Genomic DNA, 26,032 nt, shown 5'->3' on the forward strand with positions numbered 1-26,032 from the left:
CTCAAAAATTTATTCAAGAAACTAAAGAACAAGACCTTTTCCCTCAGTTGGTCATTCAATCAAAAGATGGTCATAGAAAATCTTATCTACTTCCTGTAAACTGTATGCTTTTAGCAGAAGAGGGTAAAGAGGTTAAAGCAGGAGATATTATTGCTCGTGTAGCGGGAAGTCAAATTCGTGTTAAAGATATTACTGGTGGTCTTCCTAAAATTACGGAGCTTTTTGAAGCCAGAGTTCCAAAACACCACAATTATCTTGCCAAAGAAGATGGAGTTATTTCTTTTAGAGAAAAATCTAAAGGGAAATATGTTTTTGCCCTAGAGTATGAAGATAAGGAAGAGGGTAAAACCAAGCGGGTCAAATACTCTATTCCAACCAACCATAATCTCTATGTGAGAGATGGAGAGAGAGTGAAAAAAGGACAACAACTCTGTAGTGGAGAAAAGAATCCTCACGATGTGTTGAGAATTATGGGAATTAAAGCGGTAACCGCTTTCCTTTTGGATAGAATTCAAGAGGTTTATCGTGAACAGGGAGTTCGTATTAATGATAAACATATTGGTGTTATTATTCGAAATATGCTCTCTAAGGTGGAAATCACAGAATCAGGCGATACGGGTCTGATTTTGAATCAAAAGATAGATCGTTTCAAACTGGCAGATCTAAATAGACAGATTGTTATGGAAGGTGGTGCCCCAGCTAAATTTAGACCTGTTTTAATGGGGATTACTAAGGCTGCCTTACATACAGATAGCTTTATTGCGGCAGCTTCTTTCCAAGAAACTACGAGAATTCTTACACAAGCTTCTATTAAAGGAGCTGAGGATAATTTAGTAGGTCTGAAAGAGAATATTATTATTGGTCAAATTGTTCCTTCTGGAACTGGATTTTTTGCAAGACAAAAAGCAGCCAAATAACTGTTTCCCTCCTGTTTTGGGGAGGGAACTTTTTTTTAACTCTATTTTATAGTATCTTTTCTATTATTTTTTGGGGATAGTTTATGTCAAATAAAGTTAAAATAGCCATTAATGGATTTGGAAGGATTGGACGAAATGTTGCTCGTGCTTATTTTGAGAGATATGATGAGTATCAGGATACCATAGATCTTGTTGCTGTGAATAATTCTAAGAATTATGACACTTTGGCTCATTTATTTAAGTACGATTCTGTACATCGCACTTTTAAAGGAAGTGTGAAAATAGATGGAGATAAACTTGTTGTCAATGGAAAATCTATTCAACTTTTAGCTGTGAGAAATCTAGAAGATCAAGACTGGAAATCTCTGGGAGTGGATATTGTGATTGAGTCTACAGGAGCTTTTTTAACTCGTGCGGATGCTCAAAAACACATTGATGGCGGAGCTAGAAAAGTTATTATTACTGCTCCTTCTAAAGATACGGTAGATGCTAATATTGTTATAGGTGTTAATGATGCCGACATTTCAGCAGATAAACATATTTATTCTAATGTTTCCTGCACAACTAATTGTTTAGCACCTATGGTAAAAGTGCTAGAGGAAAATTTTGGTATAGATTCTGGTTTTTTGTTGACTATTCATGCTTATACTAGGGATCAAAATATTGTGGATGCCCCTCATAAAGATTTAAGAAGAGCTCGTAGTGCTGCAGTTTCTATTATCCCTACTACTACAGGAGCTACCAATGCTATTGAAAAGATTTATCCTTCCTTAAAAGGAAAACTGACAGGGTATGCTACTCGTGTCCCTGTACCAGATGGGTCATTGACTGATTTTACTTGTAAACTAAAAAAAATCACCACATTAGAAGAAATCAATGCTGCATTCAAAAAGGCAGCAGAAGGTCCTTTAAAAGGAATTATGGAATATCAAACGGATCCTATTGTTTCTTCTGATATTATTGGTAATACTCATTCTGTTATTTTTGATAGTTTGTTGACACAAGTTATTCCTGCTGATGGAACTCATATTCGTGTCGTAGGATGGTACGATAATGAGTGGGGTTATTCCAACAGAGTATTAGATTTGGCAAAACAAATTTCTAAAACTTTGTAGGTCTATTATGACGGATTTTAGCTATATTCAGAACCGCTATACCATTTACGATTTTGATTTTTTTGAAAAGACTGTTTGTATTCGTGTTGACTTTAATGTACCGCTTTCTGCTGATGGAGAAGTGTTAGATGATGTCAGAATAAGAGAATCTTTGCCTACTATTCAGTATGTTCTACAAAAGGGTGGTCAGGTTGTTCTGGTTAGCCATTTTAAAAGACCTCAAGGTTGGGAGGAAGATAAATCTCTTCAACCTGTAGCCAAAAAATTGTCAGAACTATTAGGACGCTCAGTTCTTTTTGTGCGGGATAAAATAGGTTCTTCTGACTTAAAAAAACGACTAGAAATGCTACCACAAGGGGGAGTTGCATTGTTAGAGAATATTAGGTTTTATCCAGAGGAAACGAAAAATGATCCTGAGTTTTCTAAACAACTAGCAAACTTGTGTGATATTTACTTAAACGACGCTTTTGGAACGATGCATCGTTCTCATGCTTCTACAGCTGGCATTACTCAATATGTACCTTCTGGTTTGGGCTTATTACCTTTAAAAGAACTAGAATATGTGGATCAATTAGTCCATCGAGCTAAAAAACCATTAACGGTGATTTTAGCAGGAGGGAAAACTTCCACAAAAATTAATCTTTTGAAAGGTTTGATGGAATATTCTGACCATATTTTAATAGGTGGTGGTATGGTATTCACTTTTCTCAAAGCTATGGGGTATAAAATTGGTAAATCTTTATATGAAGAAGAAACTCTCTCTATTGCTAAGGATATTTTAGAACAATCTAAAAATCGATCCGCACAACTCCATTTCCCAGTAGATATTGTTTGTGCCAAAGAGATAAAACAAGGAGTTTTTACTCAAACCGTCAGTGTTCAAGACGGAATTCCAGAAGATATGATGGGGCTGGATATTGGAGTCCAATCTCAAGAAATGTTTACGGAAATTATTAAAAATTCCAAAACTATTTTTTGGAATGGACCTGTTGGAGTTTTTGAAGTTCCACCGTTAGATGAAGGGACAAGAGCTATTGCACTAGCTATTGAAGATATAGCCACAGTTCCAGATGTACTGACCTTAATAGGTGGCGGAGAATCTGCAATGGCGGCCAAACAATATCATATTGACAAGCTTGTAAGCCATATGTCGACGGGTGGAGGGGCTCTTTTGGAGCTTCTAGAAGGAATTAAGTTACCAGGAATTCTTGCGATCCCGTTAAAAGCGAATTAGGTTTCTATTTGGGTTTTTAAAAATTGGTGGAGTGCTGAGATATCATCTAAGATAAGATCAGCATTCTCTAGTTCTTTGGGATCCATAGTATAACCAACTCCAGATTTGAGACCAATAAAGAAGATTTGGTTAGTTTTTGCTGCTTCTAGGTCTATGTATCTGTCTCCAATCATCAACATTTCTTTTGGTTTTATACCCAATAACAGCAAGTACTCCGCCAGAATGTCTGATTTTGTTTGAATTCTAGTATTATTTAATGAAATGATAGGATTATAAAAACGGAGATGATAAGTATTGATGATATTGTTTAAATATTTAAGTGATCCGTTAGAAGCCATACAAGAAACAATTTTTTTTGAGTGCAGATAATCAAAAAGCTCTGGAACGCCTTCCATGAGTTCTCCTTTGTGATTTTTTACGGCTTCGCTCATTCTTTCAGAATTAATTTTTTTAAAATCTTCATAATAAGAGCATATTTCAGAAGGTACTAGTGCTTGATACAGTAAATTGCCTGGCAATCCAATCAATTTGATGACATCCGATGAACTAGGAATAGAAAAAGAGAGTTTAAATTTCTTTTTTAAATCTTGCAAAGACGCCAAATAGGATCTGGCGATCATTGTTTCGGAAGAATAGAGAGTTCCATCTAAATCAAAAGCAATTGCCTTCAGATTTTTATATTCCATGAGTTAACCTCTGTCTTTATATTCTTGATATTGATTTAATATTTCAAAAGGATTGTTACTTTTAAAAAAAGCGGATCCCATTACCAGAATATCCGTACCCAAGTCCACAAGATGAGTCATATTGTCTGGATTGATTCCTCCATCTGCTTCTATTTTAAAATGTAGCTGATGTGTCTGACGATACGAATTCAATTGTTGAATTTTGTTCAAAGTCTGTGGAATCAATGTTTGACCGCCAAAACCAGGTTCTACTGTCATGACTAAAACATAGTCCAAATAAGGTAGAAATTCTTGGATCATAGAGAGATTATTTTGAGGTTTAAGTGCCAAACCAAATAAAATTTGATGTTGATGAAGATATTCTATAGTATCATGGAGTTCTTGTGTACTTGAAAAGGCTTCTATATGGGCAGAAATATAATTTGCCCCAGCCTGTACATAAAGTGGAACAAACTGTGCGGGGTCAGTGATCATCAAATGGACATCAAATGGAAGAGTCGTCCATTCTCTTAAATCTTGAATAAATTTATGACCAAAAGTTAAATTAGGCACAAAATGATTATCCATGACATCAAAATGTAATATCTCTACTCCGTTTTTTTGCCAACTAGAAAAACTATCCTTTAAGGTCGCAAAATTGCTAGATAAAATAGAAGGAGCAATCATGTGGTGAGATCCTTATAAAGAATTTTGTCATTTTCTCCTTGATAAATATAAATTCCGGCTTTCCAAGATCCAACAACTGGGCTGGAGCTTACAATACTATCTCCTAGTTGTACTGTACCTAAAAAAAGAATTTTTCTTCCTCTTGTATCATTCAAAATTAAAGCGATAGTTTTATTGGCCAATTCTGGTTCTACTTGATATTCAAAATAATGAACATTTTCTTGAGCTTTTGCAATAACTAGTTGAACACTAATGTTAGGAGTAACGGGAGTCTTAGGCGCAGGATTTTGTCTGATGACTTTTCCATCTAGGGACATATCTTGAGTAGTTTCAAAAACTAAATGAGGAGTTAAACCTAAATTGTTGATTTGGTAATAGGCTTGGGTGGCATATTGACCCACTAAAGCAGGAATACTATATCCAGAACCATTACTGACAACAAGGTCGGTCATGATGGGGAAGTTTCTGTAATCACCAGATTGTGGGGTTTGAGCTAAAATTTCACCAAATGGTTTGGTGCTATCTTGCCAAGTGATATTTCTAATATTGATAGCCTTAGTAATATTAGGTTGTTTTTGTAGGTTGGACTGTATTGTGTACACATTACTCCCCACAAGAGAAGGAAAAGTAGTACTGGCATTACCGTTACTCACATAAAGTAATAAAGTGCGTCCTTCCTTTATTTTTCTGCCAGCAGCAATATCCTGTTTAATAATAAAATTTTGTGGATATTGGTCAGAGTTTTCTGGGACAATGGTAATATTAAATTTTTGGTCTTGAATAATCCCAGCAGCATCAATAAGAGATAATCCTTCTAACTGAGGCACTGTTAATGATGGTCTGGTTGTGGTTAAAAGTAAGAATAAAATAAGTGCAATTATCACTGGAGAAATAGCAGTGATGAAAATCATCCAAAAATATCGAGGATAGGTTTTTAAAAAAGTTTTTAACTCTCTAAAAGAATGAGTTATATTTCCAAATATAGGGCGTATTGCAAATTTTTCTATTGGTTTTGTAAAAAGGTAGCGAAACTTGTTCCAAACTTTGTAGATGTAGTTTAACATAATAAATCTCCTTGTTTTATCTGATAACCATTGATGAACGAAATATAATCTTGAGTATTTTTATTTTGTGGCTTGACTTGGAGTATTTTGAGATAACCGTCAGATGTTTTTACAATAAGAGCTTCTTTATTAGCCTGTACAACGGATCCAGCAGGAGATATATCAATTTTAGTGGAAGGAACAACCTGAATATCTTCTAGTTTGATCATTTTACCTTTATACGCAAAAAAAACTTGAGGCCAAGTATAAAAAGCTCGAAATTTATTGTAGATCTCTTGAGCAGAATGTCGGCGAAAATCTATAAAACCGTCTTCTTTTTTTATTTTTCCACAAAATGAAGGTGTCCCGACCTGAGGTCGAGCTCCAGAAATTTTACCAGTTTTTTGGTAGTCTTCCAAGAATTCTTGGAGGGTTTGTGCTGCTAGTTCTGCCAATTCTGAACGGAGTGCTGGGTAAAGGATATGAGGAGAGATAAGATGTTTTTTTATCCAGTGGATATTTCCGTCATCCATTTTTTCGTTAATTTTTTGGAGTGTAATGCCCGTTTCTGTGTCATTGCGAAGTAGTGCTTCTTGTATAGGAGAAGCACCACGATAAGCGGGTAATAAGGATGCATGAAGATTAAATGTTCCTAGTGAGGCTATGTTAAAAAATTCGGAAGGGAGTATTTTTCCGTAAGAAATAACAATCATAAGATCTGGTGTTAAATGTTGTATCTGAGTTAAAAATTTAGGATCTTTTATTATTTTGGGTTGCAAAATAGGGATGTTATTTTCTTCTCCATAAATTTTGGGGAGTGGTTTTTGTATAGACTTAGAGCGGTGGGTCAGCTCTTTATCTAGACCTGTAATAATTGTAAGTACTTGAGTCATATTATTCAACACTCGTAATGTGGGGATACAAAAATCGGAATTACCCAAAAAAATGGTTTTAAGCATGTTTTTTCCTAAAATCTTGCAAAAATTCGTCAACTTGCTTTCTTTCAGTAGCTAAGACTTTGTCTGTAAATAAAATTCCGTGTAAATGGTCAAATTCATGTTGAATGATTCTCGCAATCCAATCTTCTGCCACTATTTCAAAGGGCTGATTGTTTTCGTCTACGGCTTTGAGTAGAACTTTTTTATACCTCTTTACATTAGCATACAAATCAGGAATAGATAGACAACCTTCTTTAGCGATTTCCGTTTTTTCATTAGTTAATGGGGTGAGTACTGGATTGATAACAATAAGAGGGGGCTGTTTATTTTCCTCTTCTTCTTCTGGGGTGGGGTCGGCAATAAATATTTGGTAATCCACACCTACTTGTGGAGCAGCTATACCTACTCCGTTGGCAGATTTCATTGTTTCTATCATATTTTGACATAAGTTCTTAAGTTCTTCATCAAAAACGGTCACGGTTTTTGTCTTTTTCCTGAGAATAGGATTTCCATAGTGTGTGATATCTAAAACCATAATTTTTCCTACATTTACATTCCTTAAATTTAGTTAAAAACTCCAAAAATACAAGGTTTTTCTCTTGAAATTCTAGAAGAGAGAGTCCTTAAATTCTTGTTCTGGTACTTTTGTGGATGGGGCTTTTGGAATTGTGAGAGAGGGAGAACTGGATAGAGATGCGAAAGAAACTTTTTTATAGATCTCATAACTTAAAAGAATGTCGTAATAAGCATCGTGAAGTTTTTGATTATCAACATAAATACCGAGTATATCTGCAACTGTTGATAACCTAAAATTTGCCATTTCGGCTCGTTTTTCCTTCAAAAAATCCATAGCTAATGTCATAATATCAATGGCTGGATTCCAAAAGTAACTACCAAAAAATTTATTACCTTGTCTTATAAAGAATGCTCTCATAAAATCAAAATCAAAAGGAGCGTTGTAGGCTAAAAAGAAAAATTTATCTTTTTTGTCATATTGCCCAATATAATTCTGCAAAAATTGGGTTAATACCTCCAGTTGTGTAAGTGCTGAAGGGTAGTTTTGTATTTCTTCTACAGTTTTTCCAGTAACATTTAAAGCTTCTGCATCTATTTTAGAATCAGGTATAGGAGCCACATCGAGTATAATTTTATCTTGTATAACATCATCTATTTGTACTAGGGCGGCAATTTGTATTATGGAATGCTCATATGGATTAATTCCAGTGGTTTCTACATCTAAAAATAAATATTTCATAAACCATAAAATCCTTTTTTTTACTAACACTGAGAATTAAATTTAATACCTTGAGCCAGAAATAAGGAATAGAAATGAAGTTAATTGAGCTATCAGAAATTCGAGAGGGTTCCTTACGACAATTCCTTCTCAACTACGATAAGAAATCTATTCCAAAAAATCGACTAACTATAGAATATTTAGAACTTTTTCAACAACATTGGGATACCGTCTTACTGTCCTTGGAACCGTTAGATTTATATCTATTAATGTCCGTGTTTTTAAAGGATGGAGTAGATATTTATCAACTCACAATAGGGATAGAAGAGGAGACTGTAAAACAAAGTGTAGAAAGATTGGAAAAACTTTGTTTATGTACGCTTAGGCTCAATATCACTCATCTGAAAATGATATCTAAACTTTATATGTTTGAGGAAATTCGAGAATTTTTATCTCAGGAAGAGAAAGTTAAATCTTTTTCTTCATTTGAACAGGCATTGAGCAAGATTGATGTATTGACATCTCAAATTTTATCATCAGATATCCCAGATGAGATCGTTCACTTTTTTTATTCGTATGGATTTTATGTCCCTCAAAATATTTTAGAACAAAGTTTTGTTCCAGACATGTTGCGGTACTTGCAGGAAGGAGATTTTTTGAAACAGACATTTTTAATTTCCACCAAGAATCCTCTTCAACCTAAATCTTATTTATGTTATACACTTCATTTTAGCACTTCTGGTAGAAAAGATTATAATATTGTGCAAACTCGGAGTTTTCAAACTCAGGTAATTAACGATTTAGCACGGTTAGTTCTTCAAGTTCAACGGGAGGGGTTAAAAACAACTAAAAAGGATGAAATGAGTAAAAAATCTCTAGAGAAATTTTACAAAATTATTCCGCAAGAATCTCTTTTATGGTTTTTACTTCAATTTTTAAAACATAAAAATTATCTTGAAATGGTGGATCATGAAACGTATAAAGTATCTGAAAATTTCCTTTCTTTTTTTAAAAAGTCTCTTATTGAAACTTATCAAGAATTGCTAAAAACAGATTCTGTTCTTCAGGATATTGTCAATATTGTGCAAGGGTTACCTTCTTCTCTTGTTTCTTTTGCAGATATTGTATTAGCTTATTTAAAGCAACAACCACAACTTTTAGAAAGTTATATGGATAAAAGGGAACTCCGGCGTTCTTTGCTGCAAAAAATAGAATTATTACATTATCTAGGACTTTTAGATCAATCTTATACTTCTCAAGGATTAAGTTTTTATTCTATGAGTAGATTTTATAAGAACTCCCATAATTATCATACTCTTCCAAAACCTATATTAACTTTGAGTACTTCTTTTCAGTTGATTGGAGATATGGAGCAAATCCCACCACAAATCAGTTATATGCTTAGCTTATTTGGAGATATTGAATCCCTTTCTCCCGCTTTAGTTTTTAAAATCGATCAAGGGACATTTCACAGAGCATTATATTTTGGTTTTGGGATGCACGATTTATTAGATATTTTGAATCATTATGCTAAAACACCTCCGGATGCCTTTGTTGTTCAATCTCTAGAGCTATGGACAAGAAATTTTAAAAGAGGCTACTTGCAAGAGGGAGTTATTTTGTATGCCCCGTCGGAAATTTTGGATGAACTAGAATATAAGCCAGAGTATTCTTTGTATTTGAAAAAAAGAATATCTGCCGAATATGCTATAGTCAGTTTGGAACTGAAAGCTAAAAAAATATTGGAGAAAAGTAATATTTATTTTTTTCTGACATAGTAGGTAAATCGTATGAACGCGTGGAAAGATAAAAAGTTCTTGACTTATTTTGGGCTTTTATATGTTGCCAATTTAGCTGCTATTAGTGCTAGTAATAGTATTTTTCTTTCTTCTATTAGTTTGGGTTTGTTGGGGGCTAATAAGACCTTTATTGCCTTTATTATTGCTTTGCCAAGATACATGGTTATTATTTTGAGTGTTATTACCTACAAACTTGCGGATCGCATCAACAAGAGAAAATTAGTGGCTTGGGGGAGCGTTGTAGGAGTAATTGCTTTTACTGGTCTTTCTTTTAGTAAAAGTTATGTTTCCCTTATTATTTTTGGGATGCTTTATGGAGCAGCCTATATGGTGGCTCTTACCTATATTACGGCTATGCTTTTGGATTACACTCCTGTTCATCAACGAATAGGGGTATTGGGTATTTTTACCACGTCTAGTTCATTAGGTTCTTTTTTTGGACCATACTTGACTAACTTTATTTTACAGAAAGTATTAACGGAAGCAGGAGCTAATGCTGTTTTTCCAAAACTTTCTTTATTTGGGATGTTTTTTTTAGGATCTAATGAACCCAACCCGAACTTAATGTTTTTGTCTGGAGTTATTTATTATGTGGTAGTGGGAATATTTTTAAGTTTAGCACAAAAATTTGCTACTCATATGGAAAAAGTAATAATACAGACCAAACCAACCAACCATAACGCAATGGATAATAGTTTATTTAAAGGGTATTCTGGCTTAATTATGTTGGATATTTTAATGGGAGCTATGTGGATGAGCCTGATGACTTTTATTCCAGGTTATGATCATTTTGTTGGTCTTAATGCTAGTATTTGGTTTTTCTCAGGGTTTAGTATTGTGGGATTATTTGGTCGTCTCATTTTAGCTCCTCAGCTTGGTTCTTGGAAACCTTCTTTAATTGTGAAAGGAGCGTTCAGTATTTATATAGGGTGTTTTGCCGCAATGATACTATTTGATTCTTTCCCAAACCAGTGGTTATTACTTTTTGTGGGGAGTATGCAAGGTTTAGCTCATGGTGTTATGTATCCTACTATGAATATATTATTTACCCAAAAGACCCCCTACGTAACAGCCAAAGCTACTCTTGTTTTTGTAGTCTTATTTCAGACGGGAACTATGTTCGATATCCCATTGGGGGCAATTGTGGATTATTTTGGTTATAAAGCCATGTTTATTTGTGCTTTTATTACTAGTTTAGTTGTTTTTGTTTACTGTCTTTCTCGTCCTGTACTTAAAATTTTTTTAAAAGAGCTGGATGCTAATATACTGGTAAAGAAGTAGCCATTTTAGAATAATTGTTGGTTGCCCATACAAAACAAACTAAAATGAAAACAAAACAAATAAACCAAATAAAAGCCCAAAAAAACGGTCTGTGATGGGTAAAATTATAAGGTAGTTTTTCTAAAATAGCTCCGAGTACAAGCCCTACGAGGAATCCGAATAGATGAACTGTAAATGCAATCTGTGGGACAAATAGTCCAATAAAAATATTAAGTATGAGTATGGGTAGGAGTTGTCGTATATAAACGCTTCTTTGTGCCAAAGAAAGACCAGGATGAAATAAAAAAAAACCAGTCATGGCTCCTAATAAACCAAAAAGTCCCCCCGAAGCCCCTACGGCAATAATATTCTGATGAGTATAGATGTAAGTTAAAAAACTGAGATAGTTAGCCAAAAAGCCAGAAATAAAAAAGACAATAAAAATTTGAGGTTTAGTCCAAATATATTGAAGCTGCCGTGCAATCGCAAACAAAGAAAGCATGTTGATTAAAAAATGGAAGAAATTGGCATGTAAAAAAATGGAGGTGGTCAAACGAAAAAATTCTAACTGAGGGGTACGAGACAATAACGCTCCCCACAAAAAAACACTACCTTTAGAACCTGTAAAAAATCCGATGACAAAATAACCGATAATACACAAACTGGTAATAATGTATAAATTACCATACTGATTGATTAATGAAACGATATCTTTTAAAAATTTAGGAATAACAAAAGTTTTCTTTACTTCATAATCTTGTTTTTTCAGCTCTATTTCCATACTAACTTACCTCTCGATATTAAACTTGGTTCTATAAAATGGATATAATATTTGTGTGATTCCCCTTTCTGAGCCTGGAAATCCGTGAATAGCATCCCAAGCTTCCCCTATGTGAGAGGGATCTATTTCAATGATGAGGTGAAAAAATCCATCATTTGAGTTTCTAGTAATGGTAGCCCCAGCATTAATATCGGTCAAGTCATTTCCTGCTTGATTTTTAATAGCTGTAAATAGGGAATCACAAGGGTCTTGACAGTTTCTAATTAACAAACCGTTGTATAGGTAAACGGGTTCACTGATAGAGCCAGAGTTAGATAATGATATAAATGCATTTAAATGCTGATAATACAGTGGATTTCCAAAATTAGATTGTTTTATAGAAAAAGAAATCATATATTTATTAGTAGAGGCTTCGTCTGGGATGGAGAAAATGTTTGGGTTAAAAGCCAAGTCTATTTTAAGAGGAGTGGCTCGAGTAGTTGCTTTTGCGATGTTGACTTGTGTAAAAGAGGGGTCTAGGATCCCTTCCAGATTTTCTATGGACGGACTGGAGCAAAACTGCAAAAGGAGTGAGAGGAGAAAGATTCTAGAAAAAGTCATATGGTATTCTCCTTTTAGTCCGAATTTAACAAAAAATATACCTTAATGTAGGGAGATTTCCAAATATGGCAGTAATTTCTTTAGATAAAAATGAAAACCGATACCCTCATTCTCCAAAAGTTTTAGAGTATTTAAAACATATTTCTCCCGAAATTCTTTCTTTTTATGGTTCTAGTGTGGATCCTTTAGTTTACCGTTTGAGTGATGTCTTTCACGTTCCAGCAGAGCAAATTTTTTTAACTCATGGTGGAGAAGCTCTTCTTAAAGAATCTATTGGTAGTATTCTTGAGCCAGGGGACACTGCTCTTTTACCTCTAGGTGGATGGGCATACTATACTCAATTGGTGGAAGAAAGAGAGGGTAAATCAGAATTTTTTGTTTTAGATAAAGGGATGAGTGAGTATAGCTACCCTACTTTATCTATAAAAAACCAGCTTCAAGACTTAAGACCGAAATTACTGATTTTAGCTTCTCCTAATAATCCAACTGGCAATGTAATATATAAACAGGACTTACTGGCTATTTTAGAGGTAGCCAAGCAAACAGAAACATTTGTTATCTTGGATGAAGCTTATTTTGGTTTTTCTCAGAGTGATTACAATTGGGAAGATATTAAGCTTTATCCAAAGCTACTTATTGTGAGAACATTCTCCAAATTATTTGGATTAGTAGGGCTCCGTATTGGATTTGGATTTTATACGGATGGTTGGGATAGTTTGAAAAAAGAACTTTATCGGTATTTGGGTTTTTCACGTCTGAGTTCAGAAATTGCTCTATGTGCTCTTAATTCTTTGGAGTACTACCAAAATAATGCGCAAATGATTATCCAAGAACGAGAAAAGTTAGAGGATTTTTTTAGAGATATGGGTGCCACTGTGTATAAATCTCACGCCAATTTTATGTTTTTTGAACTTTCTAGTGAAGTATTTTTGAAATCTCAAGAAGTGTTTAAAACGGCTCCTATAAAAATTAAGTTCTTTTCAGCAGAAAAAGAACCTTGGTTTAAAAATTGTGTTCGAATTACTGTGGGACTCCCTGAAGATAACCAATTAGTTTGCCAAATTTTTAAACAAATTGTTTAGTATTTGGGTTGGTTAGGGGGCTTTTTATGTTTCAAGGTTTTTTATCTTTTATCAGACGGTGTTGTTATTCTCCTTATAAATTTTTCATACTTTTTGGCGTAGCTTTTTTAGTTAGAGTATCTACTTTTTTTGTGGACTATTATTATCCAGATATGATTGTGAGCTATTTATATCGTAATGGATTAAATGGGGGGTGGTCCCCCATTGTTCATAAAGGATTGGTTTATACTTGGTTTTTAGATCTTTCTTTTTATCTATTTGGTTGGTCTGCCCGATCTTTGCATATTATGGCTTTCTTTTTAACTTTTTTGGAAGGGCTTCTTGTATATGTTTTAGCAAGGGTGCTTTTGTATTCTAAAGAAACGGCTTATATGGGGGCATTTTTTTTTATTATTGTGGTTTCCACAGCCCTACCAGAAATTATGGTACCCAATGGAGAGCAGGTTTTTATGCTCTTTTTTCTTATGGGTTTTATTTGTTTTGCAAGAGCTTATTTTGACAAGAAATACTGGTATTATCTGGGTGTTTTAGTTTCTGTTGGGTTAGCCGTAAAAACAAAAGAAACGGGGATATGGCTTCCATTAACATTGTTATTCTGTTTTTATGTAGATATTCTTAAAACTTTGTTTAAAACTCGTAAAGCTATTTTTATAGGGGTTTTTGGAGCCTTTTTTGTGGCTTTGTTGGGAGTAGTTCTTGTATTTACTTATGCCTATCATCATCCTGAAGTCTCTTCTTTACATTGGATTGCTAAGGCTTGGGACTATATTCGTATTTATCCTAAATTTAATTTGGTTAAGTGGATTGCAGTAATTTTTTTGCCATTTTTACATCCTTTTTTGTTTCTTTTTCCTGTGGCTCATCTGTCGTCCCAATTCCAAGCCAATAATTTTCAACGAAGGGAAATTTATCTTTATGGAATTATTTTTTGTTTGTTCCTTTCTGCTTTTGCTGGAGGGACAAGGCTATATCAACATTATTTTTTCCCACTTTATCCCATTTTAGCTATTCTTTGTGCAGCTTTTATTTCTCGTTCTAGGTCTACCATAAGTCGTTTTATCAATAAGGTAGGGGGACTTTCTCTTTTTCATATGACAGTGCTTTTGGGACTGTATATTTTTTGGGCACTTATGGTAAACCCTCTCAAAGAAGTCTATTTTAAATATCCAGAATTTACACCTAACTCTTATTCTATTTTTTTGTATCCTAATAAGATGGAAAGAGAGACAATTCAGTTTTTGCATAAAGAAAGAGATAAAAATTCAAAACTGGAAATTTATATCTGGCCTATTGGTCATGTTATGGGGTATTTTTCCAAGATACCGTTTAAAATAGGACCTTACATTGATGTAGCAGATAATGCCTGCCTACTTTATGAACCTATTGCCATTTGTGCTAAAAAACGAGTGGACTCTTTTTTTAAACTTAATAAAAAGGGCGATATATTTGTGGAGTATCGAGGTATTTTGGATCTTAGTACATTTTCCGCTAACCCTTTCAAAGCTTTTTTTCAAAAAGGAATGAGTTCCCATCAAAATCTATTTTCTAAAACAGAAGCCTTCGCTCATGAATTAGAAAAGGAAATGGAGAAACGAGGAGCCAAAAAGGTTCTGAATATAAGAAATGCCCTTTACCTTTGGAAGAGACCCTAAAAATAGGGTCTCTTGGAGGTATAATTATTTTTTGAGATTTTTAAAAACTTGAAAACCCTTATACCGAGCTTGACTACCCAACTCTTCCTCAATTCTGAGAAGTTGATTATATTTTGCCATTCTATCCGATCGACTCATAGAACCTGTTTTAATCTGTCCCATATTGAGTGCAACGGCCAAGTCGGCAATAGTTGTATCTTCTGTTTCTCCTGAGCGATGAGAAGAAATTGTCGTGTATTGGTTGTCTTGAGCTAATTGTATAGTTTGGATAGTCTCAGAGAGGGAACCAATCTGATTTACCTTAACCAATATGGAGTTGGCTATCCCTTTATTTATACCTTCTTGTAAAATAGCCGCATTGGTGACAAACAAATCATCTCCCACCAGCTGAATGCCTTTTGGAGCTAAAGTATCCGTCAACAACTTCCATCCATCCCAATCATTTTCTGCCATTCCATCTTCAATAGAGATAATGGGATATTTGTCTACAAGATTTTTGTACATAGCCACAATATCAGAAGAAGAGAGTTCTTCACCGGAAGATTTATGAAAAATATATTTTTTCTTCTCAACATTGTAAAATTCGGAAGAAGCTATATCCAGAGCTAGGTGAAAATCCAAACCAGGTTTAAATCCTGCCTTTTCTATAGCCTGTAACAGCAGAACAATAGCCTCCTCATTAGATTTGAGGTTAGGTGCAAACCCACCTTCGTCTCCCACAGAAGTGGAGTAGTTTTGTTTTTTTAAAATGCCTTTAAGGGTATGAAAAACATGGGCAGTTTGCTCCAAGGCTTGACGAAAAGTAGGAGCAGAGCTAGGAATAATCATAAATTCTTGAAAGTCTACGGTATTGTCAGCATGAGCACCGCCGTTGAGTACATTTGCCATAGGAGTGGGGAGTGTATTTGCCTGTATCCCACCTAAATATTTGAACAGAGGCATACGGTAGTAATGAGCTGCTGCTCTTGCTACTGCTAATGACACTCCAAGAATGGCATTGGCACCCAATTTAGATTTGGTGGGAGTACCATCCAACTGTAAAAGGATATGATCAATAGTCGATTGATCATCACAGGGTAAACCCACCAATTCGTTTTCAATGATGTCTATAACATTAGTAACGGCATTTTGGACGCTTTTTCCTTGATACCAAGAAGAATCTTTATCTCGGAGTTCCAAAGCCTCTCTAGTCCCCGTAGATGCTCCTGAGGGAACAGCTGCCGTTCCTTTAATATGACCATCTAAAATTACATCTACTTCAATGGTAGGGTTTCCTCTAGAATCTAATATCTCTCTTGCTTTAATTTCAGATATGTATGGCATAAAAAACACTCCATACTCAAAAATTAAGCGGGATAAACGGAAATTTTGGTTTTTGTTCTTCTATGGACTTCAAATTTAACATGTCCTTCGGTAAGAGCAAATAAAGTATGATCCCTACCTAGACCTACATTATTTCCAGGGAAGAATTTTGTTCCTCTTTGTCTTACTAAAATTTGACCTGGTTTTACAAACTCATCTCCAAATTTTTTTACTCCTAATCTTTTGGACTCGCTATCGCGTCCATTCTTACTGGATCCACCACCTTTTTTTGTTGCCACTTTTGCCTCCTAAGGGTTTATTTTTATATGGATATGCTTTGGATATTTCTTCTGTATTGCCAAAAGGGAAAAAAAGAAACTCCGGAGCAAAACCTGCACTTCCATTTGTCGTGTTCCTTTTATCAAAAAAAAACCATCTCGCTTATCCAGCAAAATAAAATCTTTTTTGTAAAAAAGAACTCCTAGCTCTAACATTGCTACCTGTCCAGAAATAGCGGCACAAACAATATCAGAACCTTTTTTTGCAAAATCTGTATGACCCGAAACTTCCACTTGCAGAACAAAGTCTTCCGAGTCTAAATCAAATTGAGCCTGAACCAAGATTTAACCTTGTATATTGTTAATAGTAACTTTATGATACTTCTGTCTATGTCCTTTTTTAGATTTGGAATTCTTGTTGTGTCTATACTTAAATGCGACAAGCTTTTCACCTTTCACTTGTTTTTCCACAGTGAAAGATACAGAGGCACCATCAATATAGGGAGTTCCTATTTTTACAGTTCCGTCTCCACCCATAAGTAATACCTTATCTGTATTAAAAGATTTACCTTCGCAATCATCTTCAATTAAATCTACAAAAATAGTTTGATTAGGAGATACATGAAATTGCTTTCCTTTAAGCTCTATAACGGCGTACATAAATAGATCGCCTCCTTTGTGAGTCTAGAATATTGTTATAAAATTTATAAAAAAAAAACTTGAAAACAAATTTTTAAAAAATATCGCTGGTTTGTAAAGAAATTTGGACATACTGATCAATTTTCTGAATGAGCGAACGAGAAATTTGAATATTTTTTACAAGCTTCTCCATTTTATCTTTAGGAATAACAAACTGAACTTTATTTTTAAGCTCTTCACTACCAATAGTAAAAACGGTATCCAATAAAGAATCCAGTGTTTGAGCATTGGACAAGAAGTCTTGACAGATCTGTTTTGATCTTATTTCTATAGGAGTTAAGTTCCCGTATGAGGACTGAATCACTTCTCTTGCCCGTTTAATGTTATCTTTGGTAAATTGAAAAGATTTGAGTAGGGCTTGAAAATAATAGATTAAATCCTTTTTAAATTCTGGAAGTACAAAAACTGTATTTTTGACGAGAAATTCAAAGGTAGGTAGTACACTTTTGTAGAAAACTTTTTCGCTAAATGCCATCAATACTAAAGAAATAGAGATTGCAGATTTTTTACCAGAATTCTTTTTTAAAAAAGAGTCAATTTTATTCTGTTGATACCTGATTTGCTGGATAGTCTGTTTGTCAAACATAAAATTTAAAGTATTATCTTCTGTTTCTTTGACAAATGTACAAATGGCCATTCCATGGCTCTTATGCACTTGTTCAGAAATATCTTGAAGGATATGCACAATACTAGGTTTTTCTACAGAGAGTTGTGGAGGAAGAGCACGTATCAGTTCATTTTTCCCCTGCACTTGCAAGATATTAAGGAGTAAGTTATTGGCAAAAAATTCACTCATTTTAGCGAAAAAATTGCGAAATTCTCGTTTATTGATAATTTTAATTTTTAAATATTTTCCATACGGCTCAATAAAATTATAGTAATCACTGTTGGATTTCAGACTGGAAAGGTGGTTAACAAAACTTTCTAGTTCTTTTGCAATATGGTGTAAAGGAAGCTTTTTATAATTTTTTTCCAAATTTTCAAGAGCTGGATCTTGAAAAAAAGATGGGTATAACATAAGAATAAGATCCGTGAGATCATACTGCAAAAAGCTATAAAATTCCGTCCCTAGGTCTAAGATTTTATGAATTTTATAAATCTGTTTTTGAGAAAAAGAAGATTTATAATCTAAAAAAGTTTGTTTTAGGTATAGTTTTGTTTGAAATAAGCCATTTTTGAGTATATTAGATTTTATCTTGTCTGGATTGGTAAGGATATTGTATAGTTCAAGCTGTTCTGCTGAAGAATACTGACTGAGTATAAACAGTGGAAATTTTTCTGTGTCGAATAATGCCTGAAAAGAAAGATGATCCCTAAAAGCTTTCATATACTGGTGGATATGAACCAGTGTAGCAATAAATTGTTTAGAAAAGGTGAGGTCCTTGGAAAGGTATTTCTTGGCTAACTGATCCGTTTTGAGTTTGTAACGAATCTCTCTAATTTTTTTTTGTTCTTCCAGTAATGGGTCAGAATAGCCTAAAAAGGTAGATTTAATAAATAACTTAATTTGTGCAACACTGCTAATTTGTAATATAGATGAGGCATCTTGATTTGTTTTGGACATACATTATCTACTCAATACTAATCTTTTTCCTTCTTTATCGGAGATTTTACCAAAAAGTTAAAATTTCCTAGAAGTATTCCATTTTTTTAGTTCTTTTGCTTCGGCCTGCTTCATTTCTTTTTCTTTTAAACTAGATCTCTTATCAAAAGATCTTTTCCCTTTACCTAGTCCGAGCTCTATTTTCACTAGATTTTTCTCGTTAATATAGACTTTTAAAGGGACTAGTGCCAAACCTTTTTCTTTGACTTTACCAATCAAGGTGTCAATTTCTTTTCGTTTTAACAGAAGTTTTCTCATCGCCGTGGGGTTATGTTCAAAAAATCGGTTATTTCCCTTATAGGGAGCAATATGCATGTTGATTAAATAGAGTTCATTTTTGAATGTTTTAGCGAAAGAATCGTTGATGTTAACTTTTCTAGAGCGGATAGATTTGACTTCAGAACCCTTAAGAACAATTCCAGCCTGAATTGTTTTCAGAATTTCATAATTCCATAATGCTTTTTTATTCTGTGTGATCAAAGTCATTTTTTTCCTAAATCTTCACTTTTTTATATATATTTAATATAACCATAAAATTATGGCACAAAGCTTATTATCTTGAAAAGCAGTAAAAAAGGAAGACCAGTGTTAAAGAAAAATCAACCTTATAGACCTAAGAAAAAGAAATCTTGGACAAAACACCTCAAAGGGCTGTTTTATGCCATATGTATTGCACTGGTAATTCGTGTCGTTATTATTGAGCCTTACAAAATTCCATCGGAGAGTATGTATCCTTCCATTTTGAAGGGAGATATGTTGATGGCAAATAAATTTATTTATGGGATTTTTGTTCCCATTGTGGATGTAAAAATCCCTAGTTTTATCAAACCAAAACATGGGGATGTTGTTTTATTTCAAGCTCCAAATTACCAAAGTCCAGGAAAAATGAAGGAGTTTGTCAATTTTTTTACATTTGGTATTTTTAACTTGGACAACAATATGGATAATCCAAGATTTTTCATTAAAAGAGTTATAGGAACGCCAGGAGATAAACTCACTTTAGTGGATCCACGAAAAAACGACTTCCGTTTTCAGGTCATTCGTAATGGGTTAGAAGAAAAACTTCAGCCTTACGTCCAAAAAACTGAAAAATTACAGGATGAATCTATTGCGTTTTTTACGGAAAAAGAAACACCAGCTATTATCCAATATCAAAAAGAGGAAATAAGTTTTTTTTCTCAACAGAGTTATGATATTATAGATGATTTGTATGTTCCTGCTAAAGGAGATAAACTGAAATTTATATTAATGACAGATGATTTTAACAAAGATATGGTCATTGCTGCCAAAGCACAAGAAGAACCCTTGGATATCAGCTATGGCGCAAGAGTTAAACTTGTTGTTACCAGAATGATTGATGATAAAGAAGAAACAGTCTATGATAGTACAATTTCTGGGCGGATTCTAAGTATTTTCTACTACAATCAAAAACCAAACACTTTACTCCAATCGGATGATATGTACCGTTTGTATTTAGATGGAGTTGTACAAACGGAAGTTGAAGATAATTACTATTTTGTTATGGGAGATAACCGAGATAACAGCCAAGACAGTAGATACTGGGGTTTTGTTTCCAATCAGTATATTATTGGCAGTCCAATGATTAGATATTGGCCTTTAGGGAGAATGGGTTCGGTTAACTTAAAACCTGCTCAGAACTAAAATTAGAGATTCCTAAAGCGAATTGCGATGATAAGGAGAGCTATTCCTAATATTACCATACTAGGAAACCAAGCTGCCACATAAGGACCCATAAAGTGCTGTTTAAAGGCAAAGTTGCTTACGGCGAGCAATATATTAAAAATAAACACACAAACAACACTGACTCCGATGGCTATGTCTTTTCCTTGTCTTTTTTTAAACAGTGCTAGTGGAATCCCTAACATTGTCATAAAAATAGCATCTACGCAGAAAGCTATTTTTCTTTGAAATAGAAAAATGTCATCCGCAGCCGGGTTTCTAGAATCTAGTTCGTGAAATGTATTTAAATCTAAATTTGCCTTAGTTTGTAACTGCTTGATGGTATCTTCTAGTTTGATTTTTTCGGAAGAACTGAGGGTTTGACTTGTAGAAAGTTTTTCTTGATGGACTTGTAGATCATTATTTGTTTTTATGATTTCATGAAAAGCTTTCAAAGAAGTAACAGCTCCTTTAACTGTTTTTTCTTGAACTGTTTCATAAAGTTGTGTGAGACCAATTAATTCGCTCCCTTCTGGTACAATACTTTGTACATTGACTGCTTTTATATATACGGTAATTTCATCGAAAAATTGAAATGAAACGTTGGTGTTAGTGGTATCAAAAATATAGGGGAGGGCACTTGCATTGTAGAGTGTAATGGGGATATTAAAGTTTTTTTCATCTATACTGGGTTTGATAGTTCCTCTTTTAGCGTAATAAAGTATGTTGGTTTGGCTATCAATAAAAGATACTCCGTATAAATTTTCATCATCAATATTGGCTATTTTTAATTCTCGTACGCCATCACTAAAGCTCTGTTTTTTCTGGATTTGTGAAATAGGATTTTTTTGAAGCATTTTATATTTTTCTTTTAAAAAATTGGTATTTCCCCACGGTAAAATCCACTGAAAAAAACAAAGTTGAAAGATAAACAAAACAAAGCCAAAAAAAATAGCAGGTTTCAGAATATTAAAATAGGAAACTCCATTACTTCTGATGGCTGTAATCTCGTTATTTTGCGTCAAATGCCCTAAAGTTAAAATAATTCCAATTAAAACTCCAATAGGGATGGTAAATGTCATAAGAAATGGGATTAAATAAAAAACGGTTTTTAATACTCCCCATAAAGGGGCTTGATACTGTATAGCCAATGCCACAAAATCGGACAAGTATTGTACCAAATTTACCAAAGAAAATATAAAAATTCCCATAAAAAAGTAAGGAAAAATAGATCTGAAAATATAGCGTTGTAATATAGTTCTAGGGATAAAAGAAAAAATAAATCGAATACTGTTTCTTAAGATATTGATAAAGAACTCCAGTTATTGTTTTTCATTTCTTAAAATATCGTCTAAATATGATAATGCTTGTGCTTGAGATTGAATATTTCCTTGGAGTTGTTCATTTTCTATTTGATCCAGAATGGTTTTAAATTGGGGCGATGGTGTTAATCCCTTTTCTTTAAGGATACTACCTGTTACATATTTTGTTGGATATAGGGAGTTTTTTTCTTGTTTGTAGTAGTGAACTATACTTTTAGTTATGTCTGAATACTGAGGTACGAAAATTTTTGTCCAATTTTCAATAAAAATCAAAATATCCTGTATGTGGGGAGTTCTGAGTATCCTTTTTTTCTGGTAATGCTCTAAATTATTCCATTGTTTTGGGACATCTAGCCATGGCAAAGTATTTTCTAAAAGTTCTTTTTCTTGCGTAGTAAACATAAATATTTGTTTGAGTTTTTGAAAAATAGAAGGTGAGTGTAGATTTTCAGAAATTAATGCTAAATATTTAAGGCAGAAAGGAAAATTTATCAATGAAACTAAATTTTGAAAGAGAAGAAGGCTGTTATCCGAAACCGTTTCTATCGGGAAAATATTTTTTGCTAACCCTGTTTTGAATAAAAGAATAATTTCCTTTGTATCCTGCGAAAAATTAATGATTTTGATCATTTCTTCGCGAATTCTTTCTTTGCTGACCATTTCCAATGTATTCGCCTGTTGTGTGATCACTTTTAAGATATATTCTGAAATTTGAAAGTTTCCAAATTTTAATTGAGCCGAGAATCTAATACACCTAAGCATTCTGAGTTTATCCTCATGGAATCTTTCTTGAGGATTACCTATTGTGTTGATTATTTTTTGTTCTAAATCCTGTAGCCCACCTACATAATCTATGATTTGCTTACTGATAGGATCATAAAACAAGCCATTGATAGTAAAATCTCTCCTTTGAGCATCGTGTTGTGCGTCTGTGAATAAAATACAAGAAGGTCTTCTGCCATCTTTGTACTCTCCATCTTTTCTAAAAGAAGCCACATCAAATGTAAAATTCCCTACAGTAACAAGAATAACACCAAAATGAGCCCCAACAGATTTATGATTAGAAAATAAATTCATAATATCTTGAGGTCGTGCTGATGTTGCGATATCAATTTCTGTAATTTTTACTCCTAGAATCATATCCCTTACGGCCCCACCCACAAAATAAGCGACGTGCTGGTGGTTTTGTAACTTTAAAATAATTTTTTGTGCGGCTATAAAAAGAGGGTTATCTTTTAAATCGGTTGGTACAGAAAACGGTATCATAAAGACTTTATCCAAAAAAATATTCTCAATACGGAAAAATAGATTATATTTAACAGGTTAAAATATAAATACAAATTACCCACATTCAATAGAATAAAAGGAGCAGCAGATGAAAAGAACTTATCAACCGAGCGATTTAGTGAGAAGAAGGAGATTTGGTTTTAGAGAAAGGATGAGTACTGTTGGTGGGCGTAATGTCCTTTCTAGAAGAAGACGCAAAGGAAGACATGTTCTTACTGTATCTGACGAAAGAAAGCTCAAGGGAACAAGAAGACCTGTTTAAGTTATGAATTTTCAGAAGTTAAAACGGCAAGATTTTGTCTTTTTAAAAGGAAAAGATCAAAAATTAAAGGGGCGTTATTTTGTTCTTTTGTATTTTTCTGTGATTTCTGAAAGAGAGGCTGGTTTATCTTTTATTGTTTCTAGAAAGCATGGAAATGCTGTAAAGAGAAATCTTCAAAAACGTTGGATAAGAGCGATGTGTCGACAAGAATGCGAACAGTTTTTCTATTTGTTTCAGAAAATGAAGTTACTCATTATTGCGTTGCCTGTGTCAGGAAGTTATATCGAAAAGTTGACGGATTTTCGTAAATGCCTGAAACGCTTGGAAAGTCGAGTTGAGAGTGAGGCTTTATGTTGAAGGTATTTTTTGCATTTTTGATAAGAGGGTATCAAAAAATTTTATCCCCCATACTTGGGCATCGTTGTCGATTTTATCCCAGTTGTTCAGAATATGCTTTGGAGGCATTAGAGTATTTTAGCCTTTTTAAGGCATTGAAAAAAATTATTTGGCGGTTACTCCGTTGTGGACCTTGGGCTAAGGGTGGGGTAGACTTTTTGGTATTGCCCAAAACAGATGAAAAAAAGGAGCTAATATGAGCTTATATTTGGAAAATCAATCTCAGAAAAAAGGAGGTTTTTCTGATACTTTAATGATGACATTGATCTTTTTTGGGGTTTTTTATCTCATTTTTATGTTTACCACTAAAGATGATAAAATGGATACAACTTCATCAACTATCAAGGAGACCGTTCCATCTGTATCTACAAACGTCAAGGAAAAACAACCTGTTACAGTTAAAGACGAAGAGATTGTATGGGAAACGGATCGCTATTTTATGGTTTTTTCTTCTCGGTTTGCAACTCTTAAAAAAATTCAATTAAAAGATTTTAAAGACGGAAACAATGAATTTTTTAATCTTACACCTCAACTGCAAGATTCAGAAAAACTTCCTCTGGGTTATCAACTAACAAATTATAATTTTGACCGTGGATATCAATACAAAAAACTGGAAAATGCGATATCTTTTACTCAAACAGAGAATGGACTCACTCTAGAAAAAAAATATCTTTTTTCCCAAGATCGCTTTTCTATCCAGTTACAAATTAAACTCACTAATAAAAGTGGAAAAGAAATTACAACGGATGCATTTCTTGGTTGGGGGCAGGGTTTAGGTCCATTTGTAGCCAAAGAAGATAGGGTACAATATGATACAGTGATTACCCAAGCTTACTATGATCGTTTAACTTCTCAAGAAAGAACTATTACTAAAGGAGCTCTATCTGAAGTAGCTACCGCAGAATGGGTGGCGATAGATAACAGGTATTTTTTAATGGCCATTATGCCGGAACAACAGGGACAATCTTTAGTTAACCTAAATACGGGTTCAGATGTGGATCCTTTTAGTCAGTTTGTTCAGTTGGGAAATCGTTTAACGCTGGAAAATAATAAAACATTGGAACAAAATTTTACTGTTTTTGTTGGACCTAAAAAGAAAGAATTATTGCAAAGTTTTCACAAAAATTTGGAAAGGGTTTCCGAGAGAGGTTGGTTCTTTTTCCCATTATTAGGTTCTTTTTTGATATGGGTGGTAACTTTAATACAAGGAGTCGTAGGTAATTATGGTGTAGCTATTATTCTTTTTGCTATTCTACTGAGATTGGTTTTTCATCCCCTCAACATGCAAAGTATGATAGCAACGGCGAGACAGGGGGAACTTCAAGTAAAAATTCAGGCTATTAAAGAAAAATATCCTGATAAACAAACCCAAAATATTAAAGTTATGGAGCTTTATAAGACGGAGCAGATCAGTCTTTTAAAGGGATGTTTACCTTTACTCATTCAGATTCCATTTTTCATTACTTTTTACCAAGAATTGCCACATCTTATTGATCTTGCACAGTCCCATTTTTTATGGATTAAGGATTTGTCATCTCCAGATACTGTATACCATATACAGGCATTTAAAAATCTGCCTGTATTGCCTTATCGTATCAATTTATTACCCATTATTATTACTATCGCTACCCTTTTCCAAATGATACTGACCTCTAAGAATCAGGCGGCTAATTCTCAGGCTAAAATTATGATGTACACTATGCCAATTATTTTCTTGTTTATTTTATGGAACGCTCCTGCAGCACTTAATTTATATTGGTTAGCTCAAACTGTTGCAACAATGGGGACACAGGCTTATTTTAATAAAAATAAAGCAAAAATTCTAGAGCGAGAAAAAATGAAAAGAAAAACTAGAAAGCAAAAAGGGAAGTAGAATGTCTCATTATTTTGAATTTACTGGAACCAGTTTAGAAGAGGCTATTGAAACAGCTATACGAGAATTACAGGTGGATCGTAAGGAATTTAGGTATAAAATTATTGCAGATCCAAATCATAACGAAGAAGAGGTGTTGATTCGTGTATATCTTGGTGGAAATAGCGATAAACCCAAAAGAGATTTCGTGCCTCATAAAGATAAAAAAAATTTCTATAAAAATCGTGATTTTAACGGAGAAAACGACTCTTCTTACGAAAATTTTTACAGTATGGATAAAGTAGAAGAACAAGAAGTACAAATTCAGAAAATTTTATTCTTCT

At 33.8% G+C, this 26,032-nt stretch overlaps 2 protein-coding genes across 2 annotated transcripts; one reads left to right on the plus strand and one right to left on the minus strand.

Moving 5' to 3' along the window:
- Positions 1–1,000: 1,000 nt before the first annotated feature.
- On the plus strand, positions 1,001–2,032 carry LOC138694238 (glyceraldehyde-3-phosphate dehydrogenase 2-like). The gene has a single exon (XM_069817766.1). The coding sequence runs from the start codon at positions 1,001–1,003 to the stop codon at positions 2,030–2,032; it is 1,032 nt and encodes a 343-aa protein (XP_069673867.1).
- A 2,582-nt stretch (positions 2,033–4,614) lies between these two features.
- On the minus strand, positions 4,615–16,330 carry LOC138694239 (enolase-like). Its single transcript, XM_069817767.1, has 3 exons — positions 15,072–16,330; positions 6,809–7,093; positions 4,615–5,458 (listed from the first exon to the last, which is right to left on the minus strand). Exons 1-3 carry the CDS (start codon positions 16,328–16,330, stop codon positions 4,615–4,617), a joined length of 2,388 nt encoding a protein of 795 aa, XP_069673868.1.
- Positions 16,331–26,032: the final 9,702 nt, after the last annotated feature.

The sequence above is a fragment of the Periplaneta americana genome, unplaced genomic scaffold, assembly GCF_040183065.1.
Source record: "Periplaneta americana isolate PAMFEO1 unplaced genomic scaffold, P.americana_PAMFEO1_priV1 scaffold_85, whole genome shotgun sequence".
NCBI lineage: Eukaryota > Metazoa > Arthropoda > Insecta > Blattodea > Blattidae > Periplaneta > Periplaneta americana.